Source organism: Rhodnius prolixus, unplaced genomic scaffold (genome assembly GCF_049639745.1).
Source record: "Rhodnius prolixus isolate KJV_2025 unplaced genomic scaffold, Rpr scaffold_4, whole genome shotgun sequence".
Lineage (NCBI taxonomy): Eukaryota > Metazoa > Arthropoda > Insecta > Hemiptera > Reduviidae > Rhodnius > Rhodnius prolixus.
The window spans coordinates 48992478-49010462 of NW_027411614.1; the positions used below are offsets into that span (position 1 = coordinate 48992478).

At 34.9% G+C, this 17985-nt stretch overlaps 1 protein-coding gene across 6 annotated transcripts in view; it reads left to right on the forward strand.

Annotated features, from left to right (window-relative positions):
• Positions 1–17985, forward strand: part of Phlpp (PH domain leucine-rich repeat protein phosphatase) — a 119270-nt gene that overhangs the window by 48756 nt on the left and 52529 nt on the right. For 5 of the 6 annotated variants that reach the window (XR_012459763.1, XR_012459764.1, XM_074132426.1 and 2 more), the window contains 3 exons: positions 11597–11750; positions 13036–13149; positions 16747–16922. Coding sequence is in view for 4 of the 6 variants with exons in the window: in XM_074132426.1 (XP_073988527.1) it covers positions 11597–11750; positions 13036–13149; positions 16747–16922 (444 nt within the window). In the remaining 2 variants the exon portion in view is untranslated. Of the gene's footprint in view, positions 1–11596; positions 11751–13035; positions 13150–16493; positions 16620–16746; positions 16923–17985 lie in introns of those variants that run through there. The other variant, XM_074132427.1, reaches the window with a different exon arrangement.

Here is a 17985-nt window from a genome sequence, read left to right on the forward strand (position 1 = left end):
GGAAATGCAACTGTACAGAAGTGCTTTTGTTTTACTACTTTTCTGTAATTTTAAATATAGATAAACCAAAAAGTTTGATGTGTACTTGGTCAAAACTTATTTTGGGCCTTTTTCATTATTTTGAAAGTAAAAGAAAGTAAAGTAATCGCCTATTTTTTCAGGCGGGCTTTACGTCCAACTACCGAATTAGGTGTCGTGGACGGAGGCGTCTAGCAAACATACTTTACTGTAAATTCCTCATTTTAACCATTAAATAAATTCCAAGGGCTAGACTAGTACCGCAATACATCTTAGCATTGCGGGTCTAGCCTATAACCGACTAAAAAACATACTTTACTATAAAATTTCTCATATTAACCATTAAATAAAATCCAAGGGCTAGACTAGTGCCGCAATCTTAGCTTTGCGGGTCTAGTCTATAACCGCCTAACATACTTTACTATAAATTTCTCATATTAACCATTAAATAAAATCCAAGGGCTAGTCTAGTACCGCAATACATCTTAGCTTTGCGGGTCTAGCCTATAACCGCCTAATAAACATACTTTACTATAAAAGTTCTCATATTAAAAGCATTAAATAAAATCTAAGAGTCTAGAACCGGGAATCGAACCTACTAAACCAGCAATACATCTTAGCATTGCGAGTCTAGCCTCTTAACCGCTTGGCTACCGTGGCGCCTTATTTTGAAAGTTATTTCTTGATTTTATTGGTGTTCTCATCGGTGATGTTTCCAATCAACGTTATCATTTTACCAGGAATCCAACTATCTCTTCACCATGAGTTCCCAGCATTAAGATGGCTATAATTGAAAGTGGTGTCAGAATTTAAACTAGTTTTTCCTTTATCCAAGATTTCCTTTTATTTACCCACCACTTCTTCTAGAAAGCCTCTCAGTTCTTGGTTTAATCGATCTAAGTGTCAGTCAGTCTGATTGCAGCGGCGGCGAACGGGGGTCTCCCCTTTCTGCATGCGTGACTACCCCCACTCGGTCTTGATTTTTATTAAATCCTCTTTCCTTATTTATTCTCTCAAGCTCGTTCCTTTTTTCTTTTTTTCACTTTTCCACTTGCCTTTTGTTTACTTTTCCTTTCTCTGTACTTTTAAGTGATGAAAATGGTCTAGATTTTTACGAGTGAATTTTCAGAGAATTTTCCAGGATAGTGAGATTTGATTTATTGAACAAAAAAGTTTCTCAATTTTTATATTTATTTTATAGCCTATAACCGCCTAACAAACATACTTTACTGTAAATTTCTTTTATTAACCATTAAATAAAATCCAAGGCCTATGACCGGGGGAATCGAACCTACTAAACCAACAATACATCTTAGCTTTGCGGGTCTAGTCTATAACCGCCTAACATAATTTACTTTAATTTCTTTTATTAACCATTAAATAAAATCCAAGGCCTTTGACCGGGGGAATCGAACCCAGTACCACAATACATCTTAGCTTTGCGGGTCTAGTCTATAACCGCCTAACATAATTTACTTTAATTTCTTTTATTAACCATTAAATAAAATCCAAGGCCTTTGACCGGGGGAATCGAACACAGTACCGCAATACATCTTAGCTTTGCGGGTCTAGTCTATGACCGCCTAACATAATTTACTTTAATTTCTTTTATTAACCATTAAATAAAATCCAAGGCCTAAGACCGGGAATCGAACCCACTAAACCAACAATACATCTTAGTATTGCTGGTCTAGCCTATAACCGCTTGGCTGCCGTGGAGTACAACGAGTAAAGCGAGCCATTATAATTGTTTTTTGTAATTTATTGTGTATTTACAGATAAACATTTGATTGTGGCACAAAGCTGACTCAGTGCCACAACCGGTACGGCACGATGAGAGATACCAGCCAGCGCTGGAACTCTCTAGGAACTTGTTAGAGGTTTGGTAAGTAATAAGATCACGTGGCCAACGCCGTTTTAAGAGCGTCGTGGAGGATGGTCAGGATGGGACTATGTGGATATATGTAGTGATTGGAGCCAGGGAATTCGGGTTTGCTGTGGAAATTTATGGAATCGGGTGTGAATTGACTTATTTACTCGTTGGAAATGTTGAGATCGTGATGGAGGGTGCGGTTGGAGACATAGTAAGTAAGAGCGCGTTAACGATTCGGCGGAGGACTTTGGACTGGAAAGATTGGATAGGTTGGATGTTGGATGGTTTTGACGGAGCCCCACAATTCTGCTCCATATGTCCCACAATGGTCGTAATAGTGATTTTTTTTATAAAGTGTTAGCTCAAAATAATAAAGTTTCAAGCTCACTTTGATTCATTCTAAGCAAACACAAACAGAAAAACTATTTCATACTCAGATCTCGTAATTATCCAATGAAAACTCACCACCGTAAATTTGAGCCAATGGGAGAGTAGTGTAGCAATACAGGTTAAAACTTGTCGGTGCACCTCTTGTAATAGGAAATTACAAAAAAAAAACAAAAACAAAACAATAAACAAAAAATCTCCCATATTATCTCTTCTCTTTTATTAAAACAAATTGTACAATATCCTTGAATCAGATTTCCCTTAAAATCAGCCTGCAAGCGCCATTGTCTATCTTATCTACAAAACAGTATTGTTCTGTACAGTGAAAACCAGTATGCAAAACAGTGATCTTTTCTTCTTTGCAATTCAGTCGTTTTGTTCTTTTTTTGTTTTTTGTTCTGTTTACACACAAGTTTGACTCTGTTCTTTTTTTGTTCCAAACACACATAGTGCGTACGTGGTGATTGCAGTTGGCCACCATGTTCATTATGAGAAACATTACCTTCCTCAGCTACATGGAGATGTTGTTTCGTTTGCTTGAATTTTTTGCTAAAAAAGAAAGAGAGAGAAACAGAATGCGGTAGTTTTCTATTCTATCTTTTTCTTTTTTGCCAACTCATTTAGAGTTGGTGGAAGAAAGCTTAATTTTTCCAGCACTTTAAGAACGGAAGAGTGAATAATTAGATTCTCTCTGGTCTAATTATCTTCCCTCTTTCTTGTCTGTTTCTTTCTTTTTCTTTTTTGCATTTTATTTAAAGAGAAGATGTCAAAAAAAGTGAACAATTATGACTCCATGTTTTTTTGTCTTATTGTTTGCTGACGTCAAAGTTTCAAATTTTATTTTCCACTGATGACGTCATAGTTTTGAAGTCATATGAAAAAAAAAAAATCATTCCTATGATTCCCACCACTCTTAATACAATTATTGTTGTAATTATATCTACAATCATCTTGAATGATATGAACAGAACAAATTCATATTCATGTTTGTTCATGAAAGTTCATGTTTGATCATGTTTGATCTACTCGTCTGATTTTTTATTTTCCAAATTAGAATAGTACGGTTATAGTCTATATTTTTTGTTTTTGTTTTTATTGATATTCTCGAGGCTAAGTTAAGTGCATCTACACTGATGGACAAAATTAACGCCTTATTTTTTTTAATTATATCCAATTTGTGCAAATTTTGGACTTTCAAAATATTGTTGGGTGAAAAAATAAGCCATTTGTAACTACGGCCTTCTGAAGAATTTAGGCCTATTCTCACCTCATCTTTAAAGAGAACTCTCTTCCAGTTGTCTTAAGTCCAAATCACATGTTCACGTGCAAACTGAAGCCTGGTCATTTTGTGAACTGTGGTAAGGAGAGGGCCACGAGCAGGATGTCGGGCTCTAAGGTTACTTTCATTAAGTCTTCTTCTAACAGTCCTACTGGAGATGGAAACATTTCGGACTTGCCTTATGAGATTTTTTATCTCATTTCCCGTTATACTCCTAATACGCAAAGCTAGGTGCCGGATGTACCTATCGTCTCTCTCTCTCTCTGCTGAACATCTCTTCTTGAATGACCTCTTGTCTCCCTAAATCGCTTTAGACAAGTGATGTACGTCAAAAACAAAAGCGGAAGATAATTTATTTAATTTTAACTAAACAAAAACTGAGTGGTGCGCTAATTTTGTCCATCATATATTTATAAGTGCAGAAACATAAGTAAAAGTAAATTACTGCATGGGCGGAAGTCCAGTTTAAACTCCTGGTGCATTGTACATATCTACATTCTTAGCAACGAGTTTTCTACGGCCGTTGGCCCGTTCGACAAGCAGATGTCAGTGTCCCCATATTCTTCCATATTTCTGTGAATTCATAGTTATATATTTACTTAAATTCATTCATTCATTCATATTTACTTGATTCATTCATTTCCACTTTTTGTTTTTGTTTTCCGCCTGTGAAAATTTAGAACGGCCAAAAAGTTGGTTGTTACTCGAGACTAAAAGAAGAAGAAAAAAACTCGTAATTTTGTAAAAAGTAAGTGGAAAATCCATTTTTAACGTGTTACTTCCGGTTAAGGGAATTTGAGATTAGAGACCGGATATCCTGGCAGGACCTAATCTAAATATAAAGTATAAAACCAAGTTGATATTGTCAACTTAGTCATCAGTTTTACTTACAAAAACCTCGACGAAATTTGTATGTTAACATGAAAATTTTCAGCACAGCTGATCAAGAGTTACTTCCGCACATCGAATCACTAAAAACCAATTTTAATGACTCATTCAATCTTAAAACGGATGCTTCCGTTTCAATAATCAAGTATGAAAATTTGGCATTATCAATGCTTTCCTTATCTAGCAAGAGAAGTAATGTTATTTGTCTTAATTGCTTCTCCACCATCCCGGACGCCTGTAATTACTTAGCTGGACTTTAAGCCTGGACTGAAAAGTGCCTGAACACCTTTAGTTATCTCGAAATTTAATTATGCAACTGAGAAATTCCCCATTTCTCGTAGGAAATCCTTAGCAAATTCTTTCACTAAGAATTTATCTTTTATTACGAACTCTGAGGAACAGAAAACATGTGTTTCTTTGGTGAAAACGTAATTTTGAAGAATTTGCATTGATCACATTTTTCCTATCGAGCAGGAAGTTATAGTAAAAAATTACCAACTTTTTTTGAGGAATTTTGGGATTTCTGTAGGTGTTCCTGTATAACTTCTTTAAATTTTTTTTTTTTTTTTTTCTATTTTTATTCATTGAATCCTTTTTTATTTTTTGCAAATAACAAGTTATTGCTTGAGGTAAGCAATCGATTGATTAATCGATTAGTCGAAGTTGATTGATTTGTTATGGACGTGGAAACGCTGCAGGATAAATGAATATTTTGTTGGATTTAGTAACTTATGGGGAAATTATATGTTGTCACACAAAATAACATGCGTAATTTATATTTAGGAAAGATTTAATGTTATTTATTATTTATTTTTTGAAATCAATAACACAAGAGATTTGTTATGTGTTGAGAAAGGTGTGCCCCCCCCCCCCAAGAACACAGCCTCCGGGGGAGATTATTCTTAAATTGTCCAAAATACGGTTCTTGTTTGTTTCTTTTCCACACTTGACCCCCCAGTTAAAGTTTATCTTACACTTTATTTCTTGATGGCCGGCAATTTTGATTACTTTTATCCTGTGATAAATATGAACAACCTGATACGTGTGTTTGTGTACATACGTAGATGTGTACATACTGTAAATATGTTTTTAGAACTCTTTTATTTAGATTTTGAATTGTGTGGGCACTTCCTGGGCCTTCTGCTAGCGTGCGGGCAACTTTCGCACCATAGTTCCTCAATTATTTGGAATTTTTGAACAATCCGCGATGTACTGAGGCCGCGATAAATGAACCGCGAAGTAGCTAGGGATGACTGTATTAAAAAGGAAGGAAAACCCTTTTTATGCATTATAAAGAAAAGTTTTTTTTTAGAAGGGAAAATATAGTTCAATAGATTTTCTCACTTTGAATTTTATACAATTTGATGATTCCTTATGTTTTCCTAAGAAGAATGAAAATGGGAAAGTGGAAAAACTTTTGCGTGTATTTTCATGATTACAGTGGAGAGTGTGTCAGGGTGAGAGTTCAAGAGATGGAGAAAGAGAGAAGAGATTTCCCAGCTCACATCCATTTGTTCTAGAACATTTATTAAACCGCAAAAACTCTACGGCGAAAAACTACAAATTAGATTTCCCCGTCTGGTTTAATATTTATATATATATATTTGTTACATACACACACACATACGTACCGAAGTTACGGGTGGAAAAGTGTGTTAATTGCAATTTCCTGCAAAGTAATAAATATCTCTTCCATCTTGGAAAAAGTGAAAATAGAGGTATTTTCAGGCCAGGGAAATGGTCGGACACAGCTTGTTTACTCTCTCACTCACTTTCCCTTGGTTTTTTCTTTTTTTTAATCTAAAATAACTTGTTAGTACAACTAATTAAAATTGTAGTACCCTAGCAAAACTATAACTAATCAAGATCAAGAGGGAATAATCTGGTATGGAGCAACTTTCTATCTGTAAAGTTAGAAAAAATCACGATGTCACAGCTTCCCTCGATCTCTACTAATGTGTCCAATAATCGGTGAGAAAGTTTTATGCCCATGATTATGAAGTACAAAAAAAAAAATCTTTTGGTGATTGGCTAGAGAATTTTTGTAGAAAACTCTAACGTGACTCATTTCAATGCATTGTACGGTTCTATCATCTATACAGATATAAAGTAGGTTATCCTGAAGTATGAATTTTATGTATTACAATATATATATTTATAGAGCGAGAGAGGTGAAGGGGGAGATAACTAGACTAGATTCAAAACTAGATAGCGTGCTTTTAGTTCGTCGTTTAGAACACAGAGAGCGTGATCGCTATCTTCCTTTTGTCATTTCCTGGTTGACATTTATATCTGCCCTCAACTGTCACCACAGAATGCTACTGTTTCCTCCGGTTCCCTAGTTATATATTTATAGATAAATATTTGTAACTTATGTACAATAATGAATTTGGGGTATTCATTCTACAAAGTAGCTGTTAGGTGGGCAGTACGTGCAATGTGAAGATCTAGGAGGAAACCAAAGAAACCTTGAAGATCTACCGTAGCTTCTAATACTTCTAGTGGTACTAGAAGATAAATCTAAAGCTCCAAAGTTCTAAGCCGTTCATGGATTTGGAATAATCTACTCCTCCAACGTTCTAATAACGGCATTATTGAAAAGAACGCAGAAGAATTTACAGCCTAAAATAAGCTTTCCTTTAATTAATCTCTTACCTTAATTTGCCCAGATGGGATCAAGTCTTTCCTCTTTCGCAATTTCGGCCAAGAGGCCACGTCCATGCTGTGCCAGCGTAAAACCATCAACAGCTGGCCGATCATTAAGTACACCCTATCTAAGAGCAGTACACGTGGCTACGAACGAAAGAGCGATGAAGAAGACAAAATTATTATTGATATCCTCTTCGATTTGGAAACTATTTACGTAGACGGTTCGGCAATGAATGTGAATGGAAATGCCGGCACCTGCGACAGTCGGCAGGCTGGCATTGAATTGGGAGGAGGAAATCGCCAGTATAACCTAGGTCTGTGAGACGATATCAATATTGATTCAACCAAGTTGTACCTCTTTAACAATATCTGGCTGCTATTATATACCCTTAACATCGATGACGTACAAAAGAAATGACGAGGCTTACTGTTTCAGGCTAAAGAAGGCAGAAAAAAGAAAGAACAAGGTTACAGGAAAAACACGACGAGCAATTGTAATAAAAACGAACTTTTTCGATCAGTTTTTGAGGCGCCTCACGGCCCTTCCACTCTAGATCCGCACCTGGACCATAGAACACTTCCTTAGTGTATATAGCTTTGGTTTTTGTACAACCTTAGCATTACAGATTTTGACCGTGTGAAGCCTAAAGAACTGAGCCTGTATTTCATTTTCAGTTATTCTCCTCCCTCCAAACTTTTCGACCAATAAAATACTTGGAAACTAACTATGAACTCAAATAATTGGATAAGGAAAATTTATGTTAGGATTCATTTTTATAAAATTAAGTATGGTTGGTTGCATTTATAAAAAAAAAAAAAAAATTACAGCACCTTCAAAAAATATTTTCAAATATGCTCAGCGTGCGACCAATCTAAAACTATTTTACCCCCCTATCATTACCAGAGCTTGGTGTTGGTGAATTTTACGTTCACGTCACGTGTTCAACATTTACCGTGGGAGTATGGACCATCCCAAGAGTGTCCTTGTCCTTCATCTTCCAGCAAACAGCCTCTTCGATGTTATCTCGGGGATGATCAAAACAGCCTCCAGACAGTTTACTAACATTAATAATGAATACTTCCATTAATAAATTCTTATAATATAAAATTTCAAATTAGTACTCTTAAATTTTTGTTAAAATATTAATTTTCTTATGTGCAAAAAGGGAAGTATTAAGGAATTCTTCAAGAATGAAAGCTTCTTCGAACTCTCCAGTGGAGCCCTAAGATAATCACTCACTTGTGACTCTATGTGTGGTCAGCAAAATTGAATAACGGAAAATGTGACATTTTGAATCTATCGGTGTGGGGGGTCCGGTAATAAGCTTTTTTTAAAAAAACTATGAAAACCGGAAGTCTCTCTTTACTGGATTGATTTTTAAGTTTCTTTGAATCTTCTCGGAAACGGTTACATCGATTTTCCATAAATAGACTATTGACGACCTGTTGATGTTGAAACATCAATTTATTAATGACTTTTTTTAGAGAAAATCGAGCCAAGTTTCGAGATTTAACCAAGTTTCAATGAGCCTTGCAATATCTATGTCATCCATTTTGGGCAATGATACTAGAAAATGTTGTGTTTTTTATCTTTAGTACTTATTTTTTTAAATTTATCCATTTAACATTATCGCAATAATTTCTCGTGTAAGTGGTAATAGAAAATACAAATTTTAATAAAGAAATCAATAAAAATAGGCCACCATTTTATATAGGCGTTCCAGTTAAAATTTCATTGGTCCAGGCGTGGCCTGGTTCATGTGTGCGTGGCCAACTGACTCTAGCATGGCTTCCTATTAGCTTCACATTCATTTCATACTTACATTCTCCATTCTGATTGGCCATTTTTTTATCGTCAATTATTTCTTATTAAAATACGATCGTACATCCTATTTTTTTTTTAAAAAAATTTCCCCCGTAGGTATTTGATGAATTTTCAGAGTATGCAATAAAAAAAAATCGACACCAAATCGAGCTTTTTATTAAGTAATATTTCCTGTTTAATGTTGTAAATACGTAAGGAAATGGAAAAGTTAGGGAATATTGGTTATTTTTGTTGAAAAAATGAAAAAGAAAATTGTACCCATAGTTCCTACTAGTAGATCCGCCATTATCAAAGTTTATTTACATATGTCTGCCATTTAACAAACCGTACCTGGTAGCGTGGTACTGGAATAGAACTGCTATTCAACACGTTTAGAGAGAACTGTGAACCGTTTCACGAGAAATTGATAGGGTCCTTTCGTGGGATGAAATAAAAAATGTAAAGCTTCATCTTGCTGTGATTTATCAGTTTTTGCATTACAGTGGATCCGATAAAAGTTGGATAAAGAAGCAAGCAACAATTAGTGGAGCCTCTTTTTCTTACTTAAGATGGTGAAAAAGGTTTTCCAAAAATTTTCTTTCTAGCAGCAAGAGAAAATGAAAAAAAACTATACGTAAAGAGCTGGTTGTAGAATATAATCCATTTATTCTCATCATATGGAGAATAGTTATTTGTGGTTAGGCTAAAATAGGAAATAAGTATCCAATGTATCCCTGAATGGTTTAAATAGAATGGCACCACCATTAGGACTGCTGGCGGACAAGTGTGTGGTGACAAGAAGGGTGGAGTGCGCACAGGGGCCTCCCCCAAAAAAGAAGAGAATCCTCACAATTTCCTGAGACTCCCCTTGCCTTCGATTTGAGTTGACTCTCTATTTGGACTGACAGTAAGCTGAAGAAGAAGAAGTTTGGACCAAAGCTGCTGCCTTTGAAATCAATATGTTTCCTAGCGAACAGTCCTTCTTTCTTGTTCGTTTTCTTCAGTTCGTATATTTTACTTCTTGAACGTTATGTAGCCGACATATATAAATGTATTTGTGTGCGTACAGTATGTAGGAGTAACCATTCTGCGCAGTGAAGTAGTCTGAACAGAGTATTGGTTCCGAACGTTTCTCCTGCTCGCCCCTGTACCATTCTCTCTCTCTCTCTCTATTGACGCCATCTAAAAATATTGCTGTTGGCTGTTGATGGCTAGTTTCCATCAATTTTCATTTAAACTTGAATTATATCATTGTGCTGCTTCTTCAAGCGAAATTTCCCAACTCTTTTTGGTTTTATTCCCTAAAACAAAATCTCCTTCGGCGTTTCAACTCTGCTGATTCCTTTTTATGGAATGAATTTACAAATAATACGTTAAATACTAGCACACTATTCAGAATCTACCCTAAGTGTAGTTAGAAGATTTTATAAACGTCCCTAACTGGTTTTATAACAATAAGCGCAGTTTACTTGCACAAGCAATGTATTGTAATTTACTCCATTATTATTATTATTATTATTAAGGCGCGTCAACATCTAAGATTATTGGCACCCGGAGCTTTTTTCAGTGCACTGCCGGCCTCTGGACAGTGTACTCTCTTGTTACAGACAACACTGTCCATTACCGGACAGTGAGCTGTAAGAAGCTCCTAGGAAGAGAAAATCTAAGAGTTAGCAGCTGGATTCGAACGCCGGAACCTCCGCGTTGGAATCCAATAAGCTAACCGCATAGCTAATCCCTTCCCTAACTATAATTATTATTAATATTATTTTTATTTTTATTATTACTATTATTATTAATATTATAATTGGTAGTTGGACGTAATGGCCGCCTGAAAAAATAGGCAATTACTTTACTTTTATTAATATTATTATTATTATAACTATTATTATTATTAAAAGTATATAATATACATATGATCTATACTATTTCGCGGAAGTGCTGCTGATGATTCGAGAACCTCTAAGAGGACTACTTCCCCTTGGAGCACTTTACACTGACTCCTACACATACTCCAGGGTGACCAAGTAAACTCAAACAATAGACAAAATTGATTACGCAGGGCTAAACTCCGTTTTGTTAGTCAGGGCTTTAGTACATCCTGTAGAGAGAGCGACACTAACCATCCCCCAAAACTGTGTACGTAAGCCTAAAACAGACTACAGGGTGACTGCATTTAGTGTTTTGGTTGTTTAGTGGTCATGGTTTAACACGTTAAATTGTGGCTCCATTAAGCTATTGTAGTTGTGCATGTTGGAACATGAAAATGGAACCAGTCATTGCTAGAAGCTTGATGACGTTTTAATGTAGTCATCCGCTTCTTTCAAAAAAGGTTTCAGCCAAAATTCGACCACCGGAAGTGCTTCTTTTCTCAATGATTGCCATTGAAAGTCGATACGTACCATCCCTTTATCAACTCACCTTAATATTACAATTACCTTTATCCCTTTATTAAAAGGAATTAAAGAGAATGTGGTCAACACAAAAACGAAACAATGACGTGAGTTCTAATTTTGGAATTTGGTTTAGGTTAAGGGGGATCCGACAAAAACCTTTTGGTCAAACCAGTCAGAGCTGAAAATACCGCTGTACTAAATATATTTCACCGAACATTTCTTTCATTTTTAGTATTTTACTTGAAGAATTTTCTAATATCATTCTTACTTTATAACTAACTTATTCTTTTCTTTGTTTACAGTATGGAGGTGAAGAACCCAGGCCGTTAGAAAGTGATGAAAAACCACTGGAATTACAAGATCAGTTCCTGGAAAAAATTGGCTACACGGATGCATCTAGAAGAGCTAGAATTGGCATTGATCATGATTTGAGATACCTGATTGGATTCAGCACTGGTAAAGTTTTTTTTTTTTTTTTTTTTTTTTTTTAAAAAAAAAACATTTTCTCAAGTTTAAGACAGTTGGGGGCTTGAATAAGAATGATTTATACAAAGTTATGGGCTCATTTGTTTCACCAAATCATGAGCTATCAGTTTTTATGCAAGCTGATCTCAAAATAGAAACTTAGCTTGGAGTAAATGTCGCCCTTCTTTGGATGGATTCAGCTGATGGGTCCAATCTTTAACCCAAAAAGTTGTTTTTTCCATTTCTGGATTAACTGGATTGTTTAGGGCAGCGTTTCCCAATCTGAGGTACGCGAGTTGCTGGTTGATGGTACACGAAAAATAATAAATAATGGCGGACATAAAAAAATTAAAAAAAAAATCAAAGCATAAAAATCTCCTTTCCAATAATACATAAAAAATATTTTAATTAATAATATTAGAACAGTAAAGTTGTTATTATGTACAGTAATAAGGTTAGTCTGTCTCAAGATATACGAGAAAATATAATAGCACATTTAACAGGATTAAAATCGTCTTTCGTGGAGTATTTTCCAAAACCCGAAATCACAAATGATAATTTGATTTCAAACCCCTTTCTATAAAGAAAATTTAGGAAAAGATACATCATTATCCAATAAAAGTTAAAGAAAATTTAATAGAATTATCATGTGACAGAACTTAAATGATAACTATGTAAAGATCTGCTTAAAGAGACTGGATTGTAATGAGTAAGCTCTATACAAGCAACATTAAATCTAATTGGTACTTACAGGTAGTTGAATGCTTTAAAGATATTAATTTAGAAGATTTGGGCACAAATATAAAAATCCTAAAGTAGAACTTTGTATATTAATTAATAATTTTGAAGAGAAAAATATGTATAATTATTTAAAAAAAGTGTTAAAACTAAGATCTTACACTTTACAAAGTTTATAAAGTGAACATGAACTCCTTTGTTACAGATTTGTATCTCTATACAAATAAAGATGATAATAATAATAAAATAACATATTCGGAATAGCAAATTTCACGAAATACAATCATTTTTACGAAGTGGTACAATTTAGCATGATGCACTACCAATTGGTAGTAGCGAGTGAAAAAAGGTTGGGAAACGCTGGTTTAGGATAAACTTTTTCCAGAAAAAGTGGCCTACTACAGGGCGTAGCAGCTGTTTTCTTTAAGTTACTGGAACTTTAACTGGAATTCCCGAGTAGAGAGATCTATCCATCAAATCTTTCCACAAATTTGAAAAGTACAATATAAGAGAATAAAATGAACTCCATTATTTGCAGGACCAAAGTGGTCAGGCCGTTGCGGAGAAGTTTGGTTACTTAAAGGGCTGGTACTGCCTCAATGGAAGAAGAGGGAAATCTCGCTCAGGGCTGGACTCATGATTATACATCCACGTAAGTCTTTGTAGGCATTTTTTTGTAGTCCCAGCTTTTTCTTTCTTTTTTTGTATCTCTTACCACTCACTGGAGGAAGTCTTGTTTTGGTGCAGAATTTCAAAGGAAATGTAGTTTTCTGGATCCTTGGAAGATGAAAAAGGGGTTTATTTTTTTGGTATCTTATACGAAAATAGTACGTAGAAATGCACAACGCTTGAATAGAAATTATTTTTGTCAAATAAGTTGTACAGAAATAAGAAAAAGGATCGATAGACCTAGCAAAAGATGGTTTGTGGAAGCGGATGAGGATATTTCGAAGTTGGGGATGTACAGGTCTAAAGGAAGTGACGATTAGTGGACAAATTACGCAGGAAAGGCCCCGCTATGGCTTTAGAACGATCGTAATGATCATTAAAACTTTCTTTTGCTTTGAATCCATACAATAATGAAGGAAACTGACAACTAGTAAAAATGCCAAGTTTATAGAAAACTTGCATGCTAGAACTGCACTAAGAGAAAGTCTCAACTGTTTCAATTTTTATCTCCTGACAACTTCCTTTCCTCTTACTTTGTTTAGTTATTCTATTTCCGGCGATCTTTTTAGTAAATCATGAAGTAATTTTTGTGTTACTTGACCCACATTTTCTGCATTTACTTACTCATCATTGCACAAACTTCCGAAGATTTACCTAATTTTACTAGGCAATGAATTAGAGCGCAACGATAAAGATAACCAATTGCATAAATGCTAGACTTTGATTAACATCTGACTACTAAAATTAATTATTAATTTATGCGATTATGAAGTGAAAGATTTCAGTAAATTTTAAAATATAATAGAAAATTAGTTCAATAATATATTTAATAATAATATATTTAATAATAATATATTTCTAACATTTTGAACAATTTAAATATTTGAGCTGAATTTAGTCAGCTGGTGAAATGTCCTTTCAGTTTTTTAGTGTTTTTTTAGAGAAACGTAGAAAATTTGTCGCTCTTCTAATTTATGGAAATTCTAGTTTCTTGAGTTTCCCTCGGGAAGAAATAAAGCTAATTTCGTAAAATCACTAAACTGAATAACTTAGGGACTATTAGGGGAAATATCTGACTTTTTAATCGATTCACATACACAAATTTAATTTGTACTAACATTATACAGATTGAACAATCGTACATTATACTAAAATAAACAATTAGAGGGAACCTTAAACTCCAGTGTTTCGTTAGAATTTCCTAGAAACATTGTGCAACTAAAAAAAGTTATAGATATATGTATATATAAAGTTATAACACATGTTTGTAATTCTAATACGAAACAAAATCGATAAAAAGTGAATAATCGAATTAATAAACTGGTCAACTTCAGGTTAGACACTTTTCTTAAACATTTCAACGACTCGTTTAATACTCTTTAAAGTTTGTAGAAGAAAGAACTGGACATAATAATGAAATAACATTTTAACGGCTAGCGTAAACACAAATCCCTAAAAATAGGGCCCCATTTTCGGGTTCTTCTATAAAAATGTTTCGAGATTTTTTTTTAAAATGATTTAAGGCACGTCAACATCTAAGGTTATTGGCGCCCGGAGCCCGAACAGGTTAGGTTAGGTTAGGTAAGGTTAGGTCAGGTTAGGTTAGGTTAGGTTAGGTTAGGTTAGGTTAGGTTAGGTTAGGTTAGGTTAGGTTAGGTTAAGTTAGGTTAGGTTAGGTTAGGTTAGGTTACAGACAACACTGCCAATCACCGGGACAGTGAGCTGTAAGAAGCTCCTAGGAAGAGAAAATCTAAGGGACAGCAGCTGGATCCGAACCCGGGACCTCCGCATTAATTACTCTAAATGTGTGAATTTAGTATTATATATCAAGATTAATTGTTCAGTGAGCAATCCACTCACTTCCTGTTGGGCGTTTTATCGTACCGGAACTCAAGGTGAAATATTAATTTAAAGTTTGACTTGCTGCGATTTTTTTGTTTGGGAGATATTTTTTTACGAAAACTTAAATACATTTTCTTAAAAAACCAATTTTCGAACTCCGAGGACTTCAAAACCAATAAGGTTGTATCGAAACGTTGACGTGATCTCAATGCTTTCATTCAGCAAGTAAGAAGTACAAAAAAAACTTGAAAGATCATTGGTCAAAACTGCAAATAAGTTTTTAGTTATTAGAAACGTGATTTGTTACTAGTTTTCTTCTTTTTCTTTTGGTGATGGTGGGGATGGGGGCTAACTTGTAGGAAATTCAGATGAAATTAACCTTTTCCTTTTTCCTGTTCGAAGAATAGAAATGATTTATTAAGAGCCAGACTCGAATTGTAACAGCAATATTCCCCCCACTTGTGGCCTCTATTGGAAATGAATTGTTATGGCAGATGGAATTTCCATTGTTGAAAAGTGACATCTCACTGTGGCGGCGGAACTCACACCCTCGGACGGCTGCCCCCGACGACGGCTGTTCGCCTCCACTCAACTTATTTATTCAACGTGAATGCAAAAGGAAGGTGCCAAACCGGCCAGATAAATTTCCTTTTATTACTTCGTCTCCAGCGTTATAACTTCCATAGCTATTGTTACCCCAACTGTTACATCTAACTTTCGACTTTTTCTTTACAAGGTCTCTCTCTCTCTCTCTCTCTCTCTCTCTCTCTCTCTGGCTCGATTTCTTGTATTTACATTCTAATTAAAGTTAATTATTCTATCATTTTAATGTTTTCCAAACAATGGTAACTTTATTTTGCTCTCCTCGTAAGAATAACTTGTGCTATTATGACAGTTTTCACGGTTAAAATTTCCCTGGAAAACAAGTTTAGTAGTCTGAGTGTAAAAACAAAACATCTGTTACACATATTTTAGTCCCAAGTTTTTCAACAGGATTTAAACATAAACGAAAGTGTTTTTATTTTGCCAGCTTTTCGTGATTGTTTCAAAAAATATTATTTCTTATTGCTTGGAGAAAAGAACGCTAACTTAACAATGTAGATCATATATCTTAGATAATATTTTATAAATGGAACCCCCCCGACAATTTTTACAACTATTTAATCAAAACTCTATATCAACAAAGCAGTGACAATAGGCGGCAAGCAAAGCATCTAATTGTAACCATACCAAAATGTAACCTACACTGGTAACAGTAGTACGCAACCTCTCCTTTGCAAGTCAATTAACTAATCTGGGCTCACATTAAATTTGATACATTAGAATGGTGCCAAATTGAGAAAAACTGTCTTTCAAAAAATCTAACAGACCCTGAGTTTATAACTTAAACGAAGAAAAAGAATTCAACTAACAAGTAAGCAATTTCTTGAATCTCTTTTTTTTTTAAACTTTCACAATAGAATTTGCAGCTTTGCTTTTCTTTTTCAGTGTATCAATCCTTTGAACAGAAGGTGATCATATATTAACAAGTCATTGTAGAATATTGTTCATTGTTTTTGATTTCATTAACCTAAAAAAAGATGGGAAGATTATTGCAGATTCCAGTAATGAGTATTTATTTTATTTTGTATCTAATCCCTTGAACGACAGCTTGGCAACAAATAAATAAAATGTTATGACTAAACTTTGCAATAATCTTTTCTCTTTTTTTAACAATTTCATGTTTCTGATTTCGTAGAAGAAGGCCGTGAATGGTGCGGCGGTGAACGAGTCCGTGTGAGCCGGTCATCACCTTGTGATTCACCTCGAGCCGGTCGAGCTGTTTTGAAAGTTGTCTCAGAGACTGATCGTAGTCTATATATTGGATTTGACCAACGATGGCAGCAAACTCTTTGGCATTCTTGGCTGACACAGGTTAGTAAAAAGAAAAAAATAAACTTAGTATTTGGAATGTGAAGTGTTCACCAGCATTGCACGTTTACACGGCTTTGTGGAGTGTGGTTAGGTTTTGTGTTTTGATACAAATTAAACGATCGTAAGTGCCTTTTTTTTTACCGTCAAGATTTGTCTCTCCTTAGCAGTGTTGCGAAGACGATTTTCTGTAACGTTTGTGTAAACGCCACATGCTCGTGTTACACTTAATTGAAACATTTGCCTTGGTAACTTCATTTAGTGAGGTTCTTAAAGACTTAGGATAGGTTAGGCGTTCCTCTTAAGTGCCTATTCAGTATATTTTACTTATCGAACCCTTGAATAATATTTAAATATTCATAGATTCATAATCACGAATCGCCTAACCATAATACAGCATTGAAAAAATATATCTCCTTCATGAGTGTGGTTCTTCATGCCAAATATTAGTTGTAATTTAATTATGTAAAATCGTGCGAGTGTTCTAGGCCGATTTTTAAGAATAATTTCCTTTCAAAGATGTATGGGTAGCAGCATGTAGAGGAGAATGAGTATTTAGCGTGAATGATGGAGCTCTAGTTACGGTCTGTAGAGCCCTAAGTCGATGTTCGCGTGTCACCTCAATTACATTATATTTTGCTTGTGACTGCTAGCAACTTGTAACCAGTTCGCGTCGAGCTTTGAATTGTGTTAGAAGTGTCTTTTTTTTCCTTCTTCAGTGAAAAAAAAAGTAGTATGTGTTTCACTAATGGAAGATGTTCCTACCAGATTCCGTAAGTGATTTTTCTTTTTTTGTTTTTAACAATTGTCAGGATTAAAAAAGGACTATTGAGTGCTTTGCATGGGAAGAATGCCTGAATGAATCTTTGTTGTGATTAATTTTTCATTCACTTATTCGTCACCTTTTACTCTCGCAGCTTGTTGTAAATATTTTTTTCTGCTGTTGTAGAACCACTTTTTACTTCTTCTAGGCAGGTAGCCTGGGAGGATTCTTGGTGCAGTGTATTATTGCCTTTTGTGTCTGAAAACTACCCAAGCCTTCCAAGGAAGCATCAGGAAAGACAAG